Here is a 16,080-nt window from a genome sequence, read left to right as displayed (position 1 = left end):
TTGGCAATAGTTGCCCTCCCTCGGCTTAAAAAAAGACATCACTACTTCATTTATAACGTTTTTTTATTTGACAAGATCCTTTCAACATTTGGAATAATTTAAACAATGACATTTTAACATAGACAAGGGTAAAAGATAGCAAGAATTTGTAAAAACTGTCTTGGAACACTTACAACGGATTTCCCTTAATACCCCTAATGGCATGTAAACAACATAAAATCTAAGTATTAACTAGGGGGTTTGAGGTCCAAAAACAATCAAGAGATATAGATTCCTCGAGATAAAACAGAACATTCTCACGGTCAGACATTAGAACATGAATGTTTAGTCTCGAAATCTGGTGGCTCTCACAATTTGCATTCAAGTACACGGATACAGAATATTCAAAAGGTGCACACACTCCAACACCACAATTTAAAGGTGTGAGTGGCCAAAATACAACTATGCGATCATTTTGAGAACAAATCCCCATTGGTTCCATTTAAAAAAAAAAAAAACATAGGTGAGGGCAACATTCTAGATGGTCATTTGTGACATATGCTGACTAAATATATTTAACCTAAAAAGCCCAATGGAGTAGTTTACCGCACAGCCTTTCTGCTTTTTAAATATAGATTCGGTGTATTTATGTGCAGATTTGTTAAAACATTTAAAAGAAATTCCAAGCCAACTTTCATAAGTAGCAGTTAACACTCATGCACTTGGAATGGAGTTCCATTCCACTCAATTCTCCATGTCGTCCAGGAACTCTTCCTCAATGATACACTCAAGCCTGTCCAACACGGCGTCTGAATTAGCTGCAGGGTAGTCTGCTACTTGAACCGGGGCCGGTGAGTGGCTGTGAATGGGAGGGCCCTGGAAGGAACAGCACAGGGTGAAAAGGAAAGGCAACAAGTGTGTGATGGAGGACAAGGAACACTGGGTGAGGAGTGGGAATTCCAGGTGCTCGGTAGAAGATTCCTCACTCAGCCCGTTGCTTGCCTGCAAAATAGGTGGACAAAACTCAGTGAAGTGTTTTTGGATTTATCAACAAAGAAGCGATCAATATGTGATTTTACCCCATAGCGTTGTTGTATGCCTTCCAGGACTCGGACAACGTGGGGCTTGCACTCCTGTTCGCCCTCTATCAGCGCACTTTCCGGACCGCTGTAGTGGTTCACGTCTACTTCTGGAACAAACGCCCAGCGATACCTACACAAAGAATGTGGCATCTTTATTATTTGCATTTTAAGAAATACCATATTGCTCGAAGACATTTTCCCTGAACTTAATCTCATAACTTGGAACAACAGAACACGAAGATCGCTTACATCTGAAAGATTGGTATTTTCTCCGGGGGGAAGGCTAAGGATGTGTCCAGAAACTTGCAAGCTGACAGGTACATGTCCAACTCTGCCTGGGAGAAATTCACAGGAGCGTTTCTGTCCAGGGCTCCACGTACGACTTTAGTCAGCCTGGGAGCACAGTTTATTCGTTTATTTAGAGCAGTTATCCATACCGACATGGTCAGGATTGGTAAATAATAATTGTGAGCTCACTTTGAGACATCTTTATCCACCAGCAGAGCTTTCTCGAGACGTGAAAACGTGCGAATCTGGAAACAACAAGGTAGGAGTTATTACAATTTTTATACTGTGTGGGCTGTGAGTGAAGATCGTTGAAATATTTACCAGCTCTGTGACCATGATCGGCCAAAGAGATGTCAGGTGCTGAGACGAAATCCGCAGCAGGAGAACACGGAACATCAGGAATATCTGAGCGGAAACAGCGGGGCTGGGATTCATTCGTAAGGCTTCCGTGAGGCGTTCTGGGAGGAAACAATTTTGCTATTATCACGACTCATCAGTTGGAAATGTAAAGGTTTGCTCACTTAGAAAGATGATTACGGTAATAATAACAATGAGTTTAAAATGCATAAAAAAAGCCAAACAAAATAATTGGATCATTTTTCAGAAACAACACCTTGGATGAGGGGTAGATAGAGATGATACTGATCGAGTTCCCCACTGAACATTGCGAACGCCTGGCGCTTGAGGAGCATTGGTTTCTGCTCGACATTGGCAAACAGCTTCAGGGAGCCACTCTGCATGCCTGCGATAACCAAAAACAATTGTGGCGTTCACACAATTGTCTTCATCTGTCATCAAGCTGCGTGTACTCACTCATGAGGTCTTTAAACATGGTCTTCTCGTGAGTCAGCAAGTGGTCGATTATGGCTTTCCAACTGGATGGAACACACAACACAAAGGAGATCCATCGAGCATTATCGATGTAGCATCATACCATTAAGTAAACATTATGGGGGGGAATGGGAAATAAAAAAAACAAACTGAAAGACATTCAAGTAATACGTTTTGCAATCCCACTTACCTGGGTGCACAGGAGGCATCCATAGTGAAGAAAAGTGGATCCATGAAAAGCTCAAAGACTTCTTTCCTCCAGGCTCTCTTTGTGTAGGCATAGCCACTCAGGCTGCTCAACAGCTGGGCTCCTGCCTCAAAGCTGGGCATGTTGTAGGCACTACAACCAAAGGAGAACTTCATTTCAGCATTGAATCATCATAAAGTGCCGGCACTAGGGAGGTAAGAGTGATACCTGTGATTCTTCAAGTAGGGGAAAACATAGTACATGAGACGAGAAATGAGAGGCACCGCTTTCTCCTTCTCGTCACTGCGGTACACCATATCAAGAAGTGGTGCCAAGACCTGCACAGTGAGAGTGAGAGAGCGAGATGATTCATTATTATGAAAATTTACAATGGGGGATACATTTGTAAGTGTAACATTTACAAGTGTAACTCAAGTGTAAAAAATGTTTTATGGATTTTGGCAGTCGATTGAATATTCATAAAAAGAAAGAAATAAAATCGGTAGAATGCAAAACAGATTCAATTTGCAAACACACTCGTAGTTATTGAAACTCTCTTCGCTGCCAGTTTTGTCCATGGTGTCCTACAACAGGGTTGCCATGGCCACCGGGAATCATTATTCCAGTGCCAAATTTTTAGTTTTTTCTTTTTTTTTCCTCACCTGAAAGGGACCAACAATAATGTCCACACGTTTAGTATGACATAAAACATACCTCTGCCAGGAGCACAAGGGCCTGCACGCTGTACACTGAGGGAGCCGAGGATGAAACCATGGTGCTGGCTTGAGCCATCGACTCTGTCGGGAGGAAAAATAATTAGCTCCTCTTTGTACGAAATTGGGTTTTCAAGTTTGAAGCAGCGCTACCAAAAAAAAAACCTCCTTATGCTCTAACTAAGAAGATAATTCTTGATTAGTAATGCAGCCATTGAGTTATAAACAACAAATATTCTCAAGTCTTAAGACACACAGAAAAAGGTTCATATTTGTTGTCAGTGCAATAACCGCTCATTCAAAATATTTTGGGTTGAATTTTCTGCAGGCAGATAAGTGTTAAGTTACCACAGTGATCGGCGTCCGTATCCACGTCATCCGGCTCGTCCGTTTCAGCGCACACCTGCGGCTGCACTTTGACCTCCAGGCTGCGGCTCAGCCAACTGGTCTGCTCGAGAGACGAACCCGCGATTCCACCCACGCCCTCCAGGATGCGCTGAGTAACCTCCTGCGCCAATTGTTACCAATACAATCAATCCCGCCAGTTTCCCCTCATTTGTTACTTAAGTGCTGGAACGCCGGATTATCTTCAAACCTGCAGATCTCGTGTGTCCTTCTTATTGTCCAAGTTGGGGAGTCGGTTGACAACTTCATTGAGGATGCTGCAGGTGACAAATGTCATTGAAGCAGAAGGCAATCGTAACCAAATGTAAGAGTAAATATCGGCGCAAAAACTAACCCCAGGAGTAAGAAGTGGCCAGGGGGAGCCAGGTTCAGTGGGACGGACTCCCGTAGCAGACTGAGGAGAGGGGCAATGTTCTCCTGCAAGGCTTGTGCTGTAACACTATTATTTACAGTAAATCAATTAAAATAATTAATTAAAAAAAAAAAAAAACGGTATGGTGTTTTCTACTAACCTCTTGATGTAAGTGTAAGTGAACTGCAGTATGGGGATGTCTACCAGGGTTGACTTCTAATTCAGAGCAGACAGTTGTTTTTTTTAGAAAAACTTGGCAAATAATGCAATATCTAACCAATTGTTTTTTCTTTTGTACCTGATCCCCTTTGAGCTGGTGTGGCTTTTTGACCACTTCCTTGACCAACTGCAAGATTATGTCTGTGTGCAAGGTGTTCAATGATTTCACCAGCTCTACAATTGTCAGATGAGACTCGTTGGCCACAGGTAAAACCTAAAAAGAAAAATCAAGGACTGTCAATCCTGTCAATTGTTGCAGGTGCCTCGAAACATTGCAGTTCTTACATTGGTTGTGTTTCTCCTTTTACTCTTCCTGTTACTCCAGGCTGCTCCCAGTGAAGCCATTAGCGGAATCCCATATTGGCCAGTCAGAGGAAGCAAGAACTGTAATATCCGCTGACGTAAAATCTAAGCAAGGAAGCACATGGCAATATTTGGTAAAATTTTCGACTGCATTTAACATGTGCAAATGAGTTCTAATGAGTATGTTTACAAATGTGATTACAAAAAAGGTGGATACATACAACAAAAAAAGCTGCAGTTGTCTGAACTTTACGATATATATGAGCATAAAGCAACACACCTTGGTGCTCTTAAAGAAGACAGATGAACTGTGCGTGCTGCTTTGCGTCGAGTCGGACGCCCCCCGTTTGTGGAGCTCTTCCTTCAGAACCACTCCCCATAGCAACGCCATGCTATTGAGCATGCACGGCAGCGCTTCCAGCACGGCGCTGCGTGCGTTACGGATGTCGACGGAATCGCAGGCAACCGAGGTCTGACGAGACAGACAAAAATGTATTACCAAAAAAGTGGTCTTGGACATAATTGCTTGTACGCTATCCATGAGACTCACCCTCTTGTTGTCCAGAAGACAGTAGTGTGTAATGGTGGTCAAGCCTTCTAGAAGGGTCAGAAGGTAGTCTGGTGCAATGTTCTCCCGTCTTCTTCCAGTTACACTAAAGAAAAAATTGCATTTCAAAAAATGGAGTTGAAGTCTAACTGGCCATATGTTGTACAATATTGACTCCATCTTTAGGTATTTGTGATCATTTGGGTCATGGGTATGCTGGAGTCTCTCTTTACCTCTGATTTGTTCTCCCATCATGCTCATAAAGCTTCACCAGTTCATCCAAGTTCCTGCAAATTTGATTGATGAGGGGAGCCACAACGATGCCCAATGAGCGGCCCAAGTAAGGCAGGGAGGAGCACAGCAGCGCCACCCAGTGGGGATGCATGGCATAGCCGTATTGCGCCTGCAGAGCCCTGGCAGCGGCGGAAATGAACATTCCCTGGGCGGTGATGGGGTGGCTTTGGACGTACTGGGCTGCCTTGATGGACTGCTGGAACAGGACGGCCGTTTGCCAACCCCGGGTAAGTGGGTTACTGCCGGTCGGGGATTCCGCCGGTTGACCGGAAGTCCCGCCGGATCCAGCGCCACTGGGCCACACGTGGTACTCCAAGATTATGAGAGCCTGAAGGAGTTTGAGCAATTCCATCTGTAATGGATATTGCTCCTGCCCTTCTCCTTTCCCGACGTTCACAAGACTCTCCTCTGATAGTCCGCCTTCTTCATCCAACATCTCATGACCCTTGGATGTTCCCTTGTCCGTTCCTCTTTGGCTTATATACATAGAAGCTGAAAGTGTAAGTAAAGCATATTGCTGCACTTTACAACCAGCGAGTAGTGTGCGAATGTGCTCCAGGCTGCTCTCCTTTCCTTGTGCCATGCAAGTGAGCTGGTTCACCATACGCGTCAGCACTTCCACGCTCTTCACCTGAACGTCTCGATTGCCCTGCAAGTCGAGAGGTCCGAGGCTCTGGTAGGACAAGTAATGGGAGCGGAGGAATCGCAGGCACAAGTTCATCAGCAGCTCGATGAGCAGAGAAGGGGGCGTGGAGCGGGAGGACGAAGGGGAAAGTAAACCGCCGTAGAAGTTCAAGCCATCCTGAGCTTGCTCGTGGCGCTGCAGGAGGTTGGAAACCAGGTTTAGGTGTGCGGCAGAGCTGGTGTCCAGAGAGGTGGAGGAGAGCGCCTCCACTAGAGGACACTCGGTGCTGCTTCTCAGCAGACTGTCGAGCAGCGCCAAGCCTTGGAGCAGATGGCGCCAACCGCCCGCCGTCTGATACAGAAGCACATGATGGAACAGTGAACCAATGGCCTCTTTCTTCTCACGCTCTTGTTTTAACAGACGAGATCTGGCCATAGCCTCCAACTCCAGATCCTCGTCATCCTCGCTCGACAGCGAATCGGACGCCAGCGTACGCTCGGACTCTACTCTTTGCAGGCCGTTGACCAGTCCTCCATCCTCAGTGGCAGAGCCGGAATTCTCCGTAGACACTTGGGCGCCGCTGGTGTCGGCCGATTCCGTGTGCTCGCTCTTGACGGCCTCGTCTTCGTCTTCCTCTCTGTCCTCCTCCTCTGTCTCTTCGCTCTCGCTCCTGGATGCTATCAAAGCGTCGCCTAGATTGGACAACTCGACGCCGCTGTCTAATTGTAGCCAGAGGGATTCTCGGTCTATGACATTTCGGAGATTCAGGATCTTGCTTTCAGTATCCAGGGCATCCGCTGCTTTGGCAGACAAACGACTTCTGTTATTTAGAATCTTGAGGTTGCCTGTGAAAGGGATAAAAACATATCAAGTATATTATTCAAGTATTTGAAGCCCACTCGAGAAATGTAAATAATTTCTCATATTAGGAGTTTAAACTAAAAAGTGTGCCTGTGTACATGCCCATATACCAAAGTCCTGTCTAACAGGCGGCTTGGCCGCATTACTCTTCTATTAGACAAAAGTAGTGCTAGGTAGCATTCATTTTTATTTTTTTATCTTTGTCACCATTTTGTAGCAATCTAGGGAATTTCAGAAACAGCAAACAGGTGAAACAGACCTTGTGTTAACACAACAGAGGCTAACAGACTAACCAGCTGTGACATTTTGTTTGATGGCCTGAATGGAGCAGCGCTGAGTGGACGGGTGAAGCAGCAAGAGCAGGATGGGCTCTAGGATCCGGTTCACGTCGTTGAGGGACAGAGCTCGTGCTAGCCAGCACTGTGCAGCTGCACTTATTGAGCCGTCCGTGCAGCTGAGACTCTCCACGACAACACACAGCGACCTGAAAAAGAGAGAAGCACATTTGGGATTAAAGGCCAATTGGAAAGAATACAGGGCTCCACATTTGACCAAATATTGGCAACACTAACCTGTCAAAAGAGCGGCAGTTCCTGTTTAAGTGGATCTCGCGGGTCAAGTGCCAGAGGATCGAGAAGCGATGCAGGGCTTCGAGCCGAACAGCCTGGGCCGGGCCGTACGAGAGCCGGTGTTTAGTTTTCTTGTATTTCCTTATGTCATCACAAGCATGAGTGGTGGTTCGACAGGTATTTTCACCTTCTCGCTGTGCGACAGCGCCTGGCAGATAATGTCTTCGCAGACGGTCCCTGACGGAGCCAAACAGTGAAGACGGTAAAAGAGCTCGACGCAGGCGGTGTGCTGCTCTCGACGCTCTGTGTCCAGCTGGCTCCAAAGCACCACGGCCAGCCTCTGACAGCACGGCACAAAATGAGAATATCTTCAGTATGTTATTGAGATTTTGGGGCAAACGCAAACATTTCCTTTAACCTGGTAAAAGTCAGTGTCCTCTTCTATGTTGCAAAGCACAGCGGGATAAATCGGGGGCACGGTGATCATCTGCAGCTGCCCGCTCAGCGGATTGGCGTCGCAGGTCTGGTAGCGCCTTCGCTTGTCCTGGATGACCAGTGCTAGGGACTGGGAGTAGTTAATGAGCTCCAACAGAGAGGATATTGCAGTGTGCTGGATTTTGTAGTCCCTTGACATGCAGCACAGTGTCATCAAAGACCTCAGCCAAACAGACAAACGTTTCTTGTCACCTCCTGCGAAGCACAAAAAGCATTTGAACGCAGCCGAGGCTTCCGCTGTGGTTGAGAGCCAAGTAGGAGAGGAAAACCTAACCTGCTTGGTCAAACATGTCCGTGTGTTGAGCCAGGGCCTCCTCTTCGCTTAGGTAAACAGGGAAGGTGGTGCACTCCAGAAGCAGGTGGCATGTGGCAGTGAAGGCCTGCCGACACGCCTCGTTGATCTCGGCTTTGCTTCGCGGCCGGTACCCAGCAGCCCAGTCCAGACAAGTGCCGGGCTCTTTTTTCTTTTCTGCTTGTTGGACCTCAGATGCGTGCTGATGTTTTGACTTGCTTGGGGTGAACAGCTCTGCGAGTTTGTCTTTAATTTCCAGTCCGCCTATGCTTCGTAATAAAGTGTTATTCTCCACAGGTGCAGTTGGAACGTCAGTCTTGGGCTTTCCGTCCTGTGCTGTAACATCCTCCACCTGTACCAGCAGGTGTCTACAACACAGAATTTCTTTTTGTTTAGATTCATTCACCTGGAAAACACTTGGCGGGTTTTACATTTACATTTTTTATTTTGTTGTCAAATAACAGGTAGTTTACCTCATGGCTACAAAAGCGAGGATGTCCTGCAGACATTGGGTTGTGGTGTCGACACTACCACCCCTTCTCCACACCCCATTTCCATTCCCGCCGGAGATCATGGAGGGTGGAAGTTGCTGCTCGGATGGCGATGCACTGATGCCCAGCCCGCTGTCCTCTGAGCGGAGTGTCGGGTAGGCTTCCTCTGCAGGCTCGGCCTCATCCGCATCTCCGTTCGGCTCGTCGTCTCCGTGGTGACCGTTGCCTTCTGCGACACTGTCTTCTTTCTCTCCTACCTTCTCTAAATCCTGGAGAGAAGTAGAATTTAAAAAGTAAGGGAGCCATATAAATTGCTGTATAAAAGACACATTTTTTTTTTTTTTCTTTTCTTAATCACACTATGTAAGTTTTGACTGATTTGTCTTGAGCGAATGGTCAAACCTCTACCTGAGTAATCCTTTCATCTTCTTCTTGCGCTTGTACCTCCATCTCTTTTGTGTGGGCTTCTGTCTCAAAGTCCATGAACGCCACAGGCATCTGGATCTTACTCAGGACCTTGAAGCACGCACGCAGGCCCTGTGTGACATCCTCCAAGCGAACAAATTCCATGTGGTCATGCACAGACCGCAGCATCGTGCCCAACATCTCAGGAAGGAAGTGGGACTGGATATCAGCATGGAGCTCCTTGGAACGAAGAAAAGGATTAAGAAAATGACTCTTTATGAACATGTCATGTTGCCGTTGACAACTAGAAATTCTTTACCAGGGGAAGAACATCAAGCAGAAAAATGATAAGGTTTGACATCTCTGTGACAGAGGCAGCGGGACAACTGCTGTCACGCTGAGGCTTTGGTGGCTCGCCCACGTCACTACAAGTATGAGGGAAAAAAAAAAAAAAGTTCAGTAAACAAGAGCTCATTCAATAACTGTAACAATGAAACTGTGTGTCTCGCCTGAGAGACTTGCAGAAGCACTCGGTCATGTAATCCCAAAGGTAATCACTGTTCATGGAGCTCACGAGCATATTCATTGTCTTGATGATCTCCGAAGCATTCTTGTTCTCTTTTATCATGCTGTGAAAATTCAACAAGGACAAACATCTATATGGAACAAACTCCACGTCGTACAGATACTGCTGGTAAAAATATTGTGACTGTTCTGATAGTTGTCTCTGCTGCCCTCACCTAGCTAACTGGTTGCCGGAGAGCCTTGAGCTGATGAAAGCATCATCACCCAGCATCTCTCGACAGTAGCTGTAAAAAGCTCGGACCACCTCCAACAGCACACAGCTCAGGACCGCGGGACCTGGACACAGATACCACAGTAAGTACTCTTAAAAACAAGCCATAATTCATTATTTTAATGTCTTTAAGTGACGGACTTACCTAATTCTGGTTTATCCAGCAAACTAATAATGATGCGAAAAGGCCTGAGGTAGCCAATCACATTCTCCGGTTTGCTCTGCACATTCTTCTGTTTGAGAATGCTAATCAGACCCTGAAGGCAAGGACACGGCCAGATGGGAAGGAGAGTAACAAGTGAGAAACAAACATGAGTAAATCAGTATGCAAATACAGTACAACACGCGTGACAAACGTAAATAGCAAACTCATAAGAAATAGACAAAAATGTAAAATGAGAATATGCAAATTAAAATATTGCACAACAGTATCACTCAACCAAAACATTAATTGAGTAAATTCAATGTGGCAAAAATGTAGCTCATTACTTCCCACCTCTGGAATATAAACCCCAACAATACCTATCAAACGCCACTAGGTGACAGTATTGTTCTATACACACCTTCCTGTCCATAAAAGCAGATTCATAGTGCCAAGTAATTGGATGATTACATCCAATTGTGCTTATTAGCTTTTTTAGAAAGTGGGAAGGACCTAGCCTTATCAGAATTTTCATTCATGTGCAATTAATAAATCCAATCCATACACGTAGCCGATAAATACCAATTCCGCGATACCCTCACTTGTTTAGATACAACTCAAAAAGTGTGAGCTACCTGCACAATAAGGTCCTTGGAGTATGTGTTGAAGTAAAACACCATATGTTCCTCTGCCGAAGAAGACATGGTTGGATGCGGAGCAACCATTTCCCCTTTAATGTCTGTGCCTGAGGGGAGGGGGACAGAAAATAAAAGAGTGCAGTCAAGTGAGACAACCAGAAATCGACCAAACACTACGACACAGGTAGTGAGTGAGCACTTCGGACTTTCTCATGATCAGTTTACCTAGGAGCCATGCATAGAGGCGCCTGTTGAGTGACATGTCTCTGCGGAGTAATGTAAGTGAAGCAGCAGAAACCACTGCGGTCATGTCCTCAATGCTCATTACGATGCTGGCCTCTGAAGGGTCCTGAACCAACCATAGAAAGAAAGAAAAAAAAAAGCGTGTAGACATACACAGCGTGCAGACTGGTGTTAATCAGAAAATGTGGTTTCGAGTTTGTTTACCAGGGATGTGGCCAAGGGAAAAAAGAAGAGCAGGATTTCCAGCATGTTCCTCTGAACCAGTACATTTGAGTCTTGCAGGGAAAGATACACAGACTTCATCTAGACAAAGACAAGCATAAGGGGTAAACAAACAAACAAAAGCTGACCTCATTGAACTGCTGAATGAATTCATGACCAAGGAGAGAAACGCTTACCACCAGGCGATGGTCATAGCCGAGCATGTGTTTCTGCTGTTGCAGGGGCAAGGTGCGGTCAAAGTGCGCGACGATGAAGACGGTAGCGGGCAGTCGCACCGAAGGACTGACCAGAATAGAACCCCACAGCGCTCCATAGAACACCTGCTGTCCCACCAGCAGGGACAACTTCAGCAGCAGGGCATCAGTCCTGGACAAACAAAGAGACAAAACAGACCCAGAAAAAAATTGTTCATTAAAATACGTTTATAATTTATACCTAAGACTAGGCTGGGCGATTAATACAATTATTATTATTAGAGTTTTTTTCTGACATAGAATTTTATATCAGGAAAAATAATATAAACAGATATAAAAAATAAAAAAAAATAAAAAATTTTATGTTTAAAATAAAAAAACAAATAAAAATCGGACTTTTTAATTTCATCCAGACCTAAATAGGAGCCTGGTCCACTATACCTGTCATTGACCTCCAGTCCCTCCTCCAGGCCAGGCAGCAGTCCTGTTATGAAGGCCTGAAGACTGGGAAGTAAAGCCCTCTGCAGAGGCAGATAGTAACGCTCGTACAGCGTCAGCAGGACAGGCTTCACTGCCATGGCTGCATGCCCCAATAGCGGAAACAAGCCGGAGCTAAGAATACAGAAAAATAAAATGTGTCACAGCAAAACTCACAAAGCACCTCAGGCTATCGCTCGTAATTTTTCGACTCACCTGTAAATGAACAAATCCTTGGCCAGCCATTTTGTCCCGATGATTTTGAAAATAACCTCGTAGGTCTCCAGAGCCTTGAGGTGCACCCCGCTTGGTAAGGCCGGGTGCAGGCATTGGGCCAGACGTTTGCCGATGATGAGCCTCTTGGGAAGGAGGGAGTAACGGAGGTTACTCTGTAGGGCCTGGCGGGGAGTGAGAAGAAATTAGCAAAAGCTGTGGTTCCAAAAAACATTATTTTAAATCGGGTAGTGTAACAGGAATTTCTACCTTGTTGAGCTTGCCCAAGGAGGAAATGAGATCCGCCCATTCGCTTGACGATTCAAAGTTTCGCAGCGCCTTCTCAATGACTGCTGCGTAGCTGCGGTAGCGGTAGTCGTTCTGCAGTTCGACTTCCTCGGGATCCATGTCACAAGTCAGTCGGGCGGCAGCATGTTCTCATAATGTTTCTGCAAAAACAGCAAAGGCACGCAAAAGTTTTTTTTTTTTTCTCCCCACTAGGCGTGGATGAAAATCAACTTCTCATGTTGTCTCTCTGAGAAGCCTCTGGGGCTTGTTTATGGTAAATGGAATTATGCAGTGCATGTGATAGAAGAGTGTGTGTGTGTGTGTGTGTAAGATTAGAAAAGAAAGAGGGACATCTGGACTCTTTGGCTTAGCGGGGATGAGCTATGCAGAAAGAGACATGACATAAGTTTATCCACTGATGCCGCTTATTGCCATGCAGACATATCTTGCTAACATTTTCATTTCTCATGTTCAACCCCATAATTCTTTGTTTTTCAGAAGTCCAGAATGGCCCTCAGAAGACAAACCATCCCATCTTGGAAAACCGGTTAAACTAATTTAACGTCAAACCAAACAGTGGTTGTTGGTTGTTTTTTTTCTTCAGTATTTGTATTTATTTTTAGTCAGTATTTTTCCTGAACAAATTTGGGTAAGTAATTGGAAGATTCAATTCAAAGACACAAATGGGATGTTTTCTTCTGACAGACACATTCTTGGCAATTAGAGGCTATTGAAAGACAAAGTGTTTTTATTAAATGACACCATGACTAATCGAACTATAGACGATGGAATTCATGAGGGGAAAAAAAATAATCCCTTAAACTACATGATATTAAATTCATTACTGTCATGCCACCCTCTGGTTTTGTTTACAACAGAGAAACTTGTTTATGACTTGAAATGTTTATGCGCGCCTAAAAATTACCTAATTGAATTTCATGGAAAATTTGACAAAGGAACAAACAGCAACACCAAAGACAGACAAGTCAAGGTTTCATAATTGGAGTGTGAAGAAGGACAAGATTATGAGACAGACATTGTGAAATAGAAATGGATGATGTGTAATCCTCCACAATTAGTCGATTGAATGACATTTACACGAACGTCAATGTAGTGAACACCTGCAAGGGAACCAAGCGTGAAGTAAAGAGCAAATTCCGAGCGTAATTGCCCCCTCCCAAAATAAACACGTTTATAAATTTTCATTAGTTGTGAAAGCGAGTGTGAATGATTGATTGTTAATATGTTCCTTGCTGACCAGTTGAAGGTGGACACTGCCTCTTTCCCAAAGTCAGCCGGTAAACACTCCAGCTAATGCACAATACTAATGAGGATATGCAATATGGAAAATGGATAGCTGTATTATTGATAAAATAATAAAGGGCAGCAGAAGTACCACGGAGTACTACAAGTACATGTCAAATGTCTGCTACGGCCTGTGTAGAGTTTTCTTGTGATTGCATCACGTCAGAAAAATGCAGTTTGGCTCATAAAAACTTGGGGTTTCATCAAATGCCTTATTTTCAGTTTGTGGATTTGCAATCTGTACTTTAATGCTCCTTCAAGCACTAGTGGGTTAACTCATTGTTGACCCCCCAAAGAATTCAAAAGTTTTGTTGTTTTATGTTTATTGGCATATCTTATGTAGTTTTATGGTATTTGATATCATCAGCAAAGAAAGTTCCATCCAATTTGCATGATGCAAACACTTGATCTATCTGAAATAATACTTAAATGATCAATTATTGTTATTAATTCATGACGTCACTTAAATCTTAGTTTACCAGTGACCCGAGTGAGGACAAGGGAGGATATTTAAAAACAATACAATCAAGGACCCAAGTTTGAACCTGACGCCTCGGTTTAGCCAGCTTGCTTCTACTGCCATCAATTCAAAGATGCCTGAGTGTTTCAGGACACAACGACCACACCACCACGCAGCAGATATTGTCACCTGACTGACACTAAATTCCCACCGCACTTGTCCACAATATTCATTATGATGAGACAAGCTTTTGGCCACATAGCAGCATCCCTAGTTGAGTCTATTATGTAACTGCAATGTGGATTAATCGGGGGGTGAAAAACGCCACTCCCGCAGATAACAGGAACACTGCGGTAGAAGGCTTAGCTAGCATAAAAATACATTCAGCGCATATAATTGTGAGTGAATGTTCGGAGCGTATAAAAGAAGGCTATACATAAGCTAACCTAGCCGTGTATCAGGTGCATCAATAAAATGACTCACCGAATAAACCGCGGTTTGCGTGCAAGCTCAGTCGTTTCGAAGAAGCCAAGCACGAAGACGAGACAATTTACATGATTTCGCCTCAATGTATATATTTTTTTAAACACAGAGGTAAAATATGCTTGTTTCCGCCAGTAGATGAGCGCATCAAAAGTAGCGTCCCTGAAGTGCTCCTATCGGGGCAGTCATGACTGGGTGGTATTCTTCAACTCAGCTGATACACAGTGGACGAGCAGACGGTTCCATATCCGAGTCCACAAGGGGTGGCATGAGCAGATGACTAGTACTATAAAATAAATCCGACATTAAAACCACCAAACAAAATGTAAGGCACCAACATTTTATATTTATTGTCGCCTTTTAATAGAAGATAAAGCATTTTGTAAGGACACAGCCTTAATTTGAAGTAGAACACGCCGTCATAACCCCTCCCCCGAATATGGTACATTCCAGGATGTGCCGTGTTTACAAACCTCTCACCTAGCCATTGGACCGACACCGTTCATTTAACACAATTTTAAGAGTATTTTTATTATTTTGTTTCGCTTTAAGCGTTTAATTTTTCGTCTTTTCGTACTCAAACCGTTTAATGTAATACTGTATGAATTTTAACAGCAAATATAAAATAGGTTAAAGCTAAGCACGGCACACAAAAAGAAAAATTACTGCGGACAAAAATACACGGGATGAAAATAATATTCTATTACTAGGATGGCATCATTTTTGTATTGAACATTGTGCAACAAGTGCAGATAGGTCCGAGGGTAGTTGAATGTACACAGTCACTTGCTTTCGTGAGGATGTCAAATTAGATGTAATATATTAATTATATATTATATATATATCTCTCATTATTATATTACAAAAATATTATTTTATTATCAAACAGTTGGGTAGCGAAAATGAAAATAATTTCATATTAAAAAATCTGTTATTTGTTCCCATTTTGTATATGCTGCCGTTCCAAGTCTTCCGATAGATGGCGGTAATGTACCTATAAGCTAGTTTTCTATAAGATCGAAAACAAAAGAACAACACTCGTTGGCGGAACTTTAAACACAGTCGTCCACCTTGTGGAAGTCCTAGCATTTGTCAAATTAACTGGATTCGGACAGGTAAGACCACACCAAGCTTGATTTTCGCATCTGACACCTTCTTAACCCTTAGATGCATAATGACCCGGTGAGTTTTTTTTTTTTTTTTTAATATCTTTGTAATTAAAAACATTTCATATTCCAGGAATTCCTCAAAAAACATATTTTTGACATCATGCTATTGATATGTTTAACTTACCTATTATATATTTTGAGAAATTGTAGTTTTTGTATTACTACCCCAAGTTTCCATAAGTGCATTTTCTATGGCAGGGGTGGCCAACCAGTCAGAGACTAAGAGCCACATTTTTTTACTGTGTACCGCAAAGAGCCACAAACTTGGAAGGACGGAGAGTTGCAACAGCTAGAGGAAAAAATTGGAAAAATATCAGCAAAGATGAATTCATGGCCTTCATAGGATTGACCCTGCTTGCAGGAAGTGAGAAGAACTGGGATGTTTCAGTCCGTGAGCTATTTGGAAGTCCTCTACATAATCCCATGTACAAGGCCACGATGTCGACTGGGAGATTTGAAGACATTCGCCGTACCTTGCGCTTCGATGATAAAAGGACCAGAGCCATCCGGCT

The 16,080-nt window shown here is 43.9% G+C and overlaps 1 protein-coding gene across 3 annotated transcripts; it reads right to left on the bottom strand.

Moving 5' to 3' along the window:
• Positions 1–48: 48 nt before the first annotated feature.
• Positions 49–14,617, bottom strand: dop1b (DOP1 leucine zipper like protein B). Of its 3 annotated transcripts, none has more exons than XM_037239432.1 (38): positions 14,400–14,617; positions 12,134–12,312; positions 11,867–12,048; positions 11,615–11,785; positions 11,156–11,345; positions 10,962–11,060; positions 10,740–10,863; positions 10,512–10,621; positions 9,880–9,991; positions 9,679–9,799; positions 9,448–9,567; positions 9,258–9,363; positions 8,942–9,178; positions 8,516–8,802; positions 8,025–8,410; positions 7,674–7,945; positions 7,443–7,595; positions 7,259–7,350; positions 6,980–7,170; positions 5,140–6,670; positions 4,910–5,012; positions 4,640–4,831; positions 4,342–4,464; positions 4,136–4,270; positions 3,998–4,053; positions 3,820–3,924; positions 3,676–3,742; positions 3,429–3,588; positions 3,082–3,164; positions 2,596–2,705; positions 2,371–2,520; positions 2,163–2,224; positions 1,963–2,091; positions 1,671–1,807; positions 1,539–1,594; positions 1,311–1,454; positions 1,059–1,191; positions 724–981 (listed from the first exon to the last, which is right to left on the bottom strand). In XM_037239432.1, exons 2-38 carry the CDS (start codon positions 12,269–12,271, stop codon positions 724–726), a joined length of 6,825 nt encoding a protein of 2,274 aa, XP_037095327.1. In that variant the 5' UTR covers positions 12,272–12,312; positions 14,400–14,617. The 3 variants fall into 3 exon arrangements, with proteins under 3 accessions (XP_037095328.1, XP_037095327.1, XP_037095329.1); XM_037239434.1 differs by having other exon boundaries at positions 7,674–7,942; XM_037239433.1 differs by lacking the exon at positions 14,400–14,617 and having other exon boundaries at positions 49–981; positions 12,134–12,271.
• Positions 14,618–16,080: the final 1,463 nt, after the last annotated feature.

This window comes from Syngnathus acus, chromosome 21 (genome assembly GCF_901709675.1).
Source record: "Syngnathus acus chromosome 21, fSynAcu1.2, whole genome shotgun sequence".
NCBI lineage: Eukaryota > Metazoa > Chordata > Actinopteri > Syngnathiformes > Syngnathidae > Syngnathus > Syngnathus acus.
The sequence above is the reverse complement of the archived record's forward strand: the minus strand, read 5'-3'. Positions and strand labels throughout refer to the sequence as shown.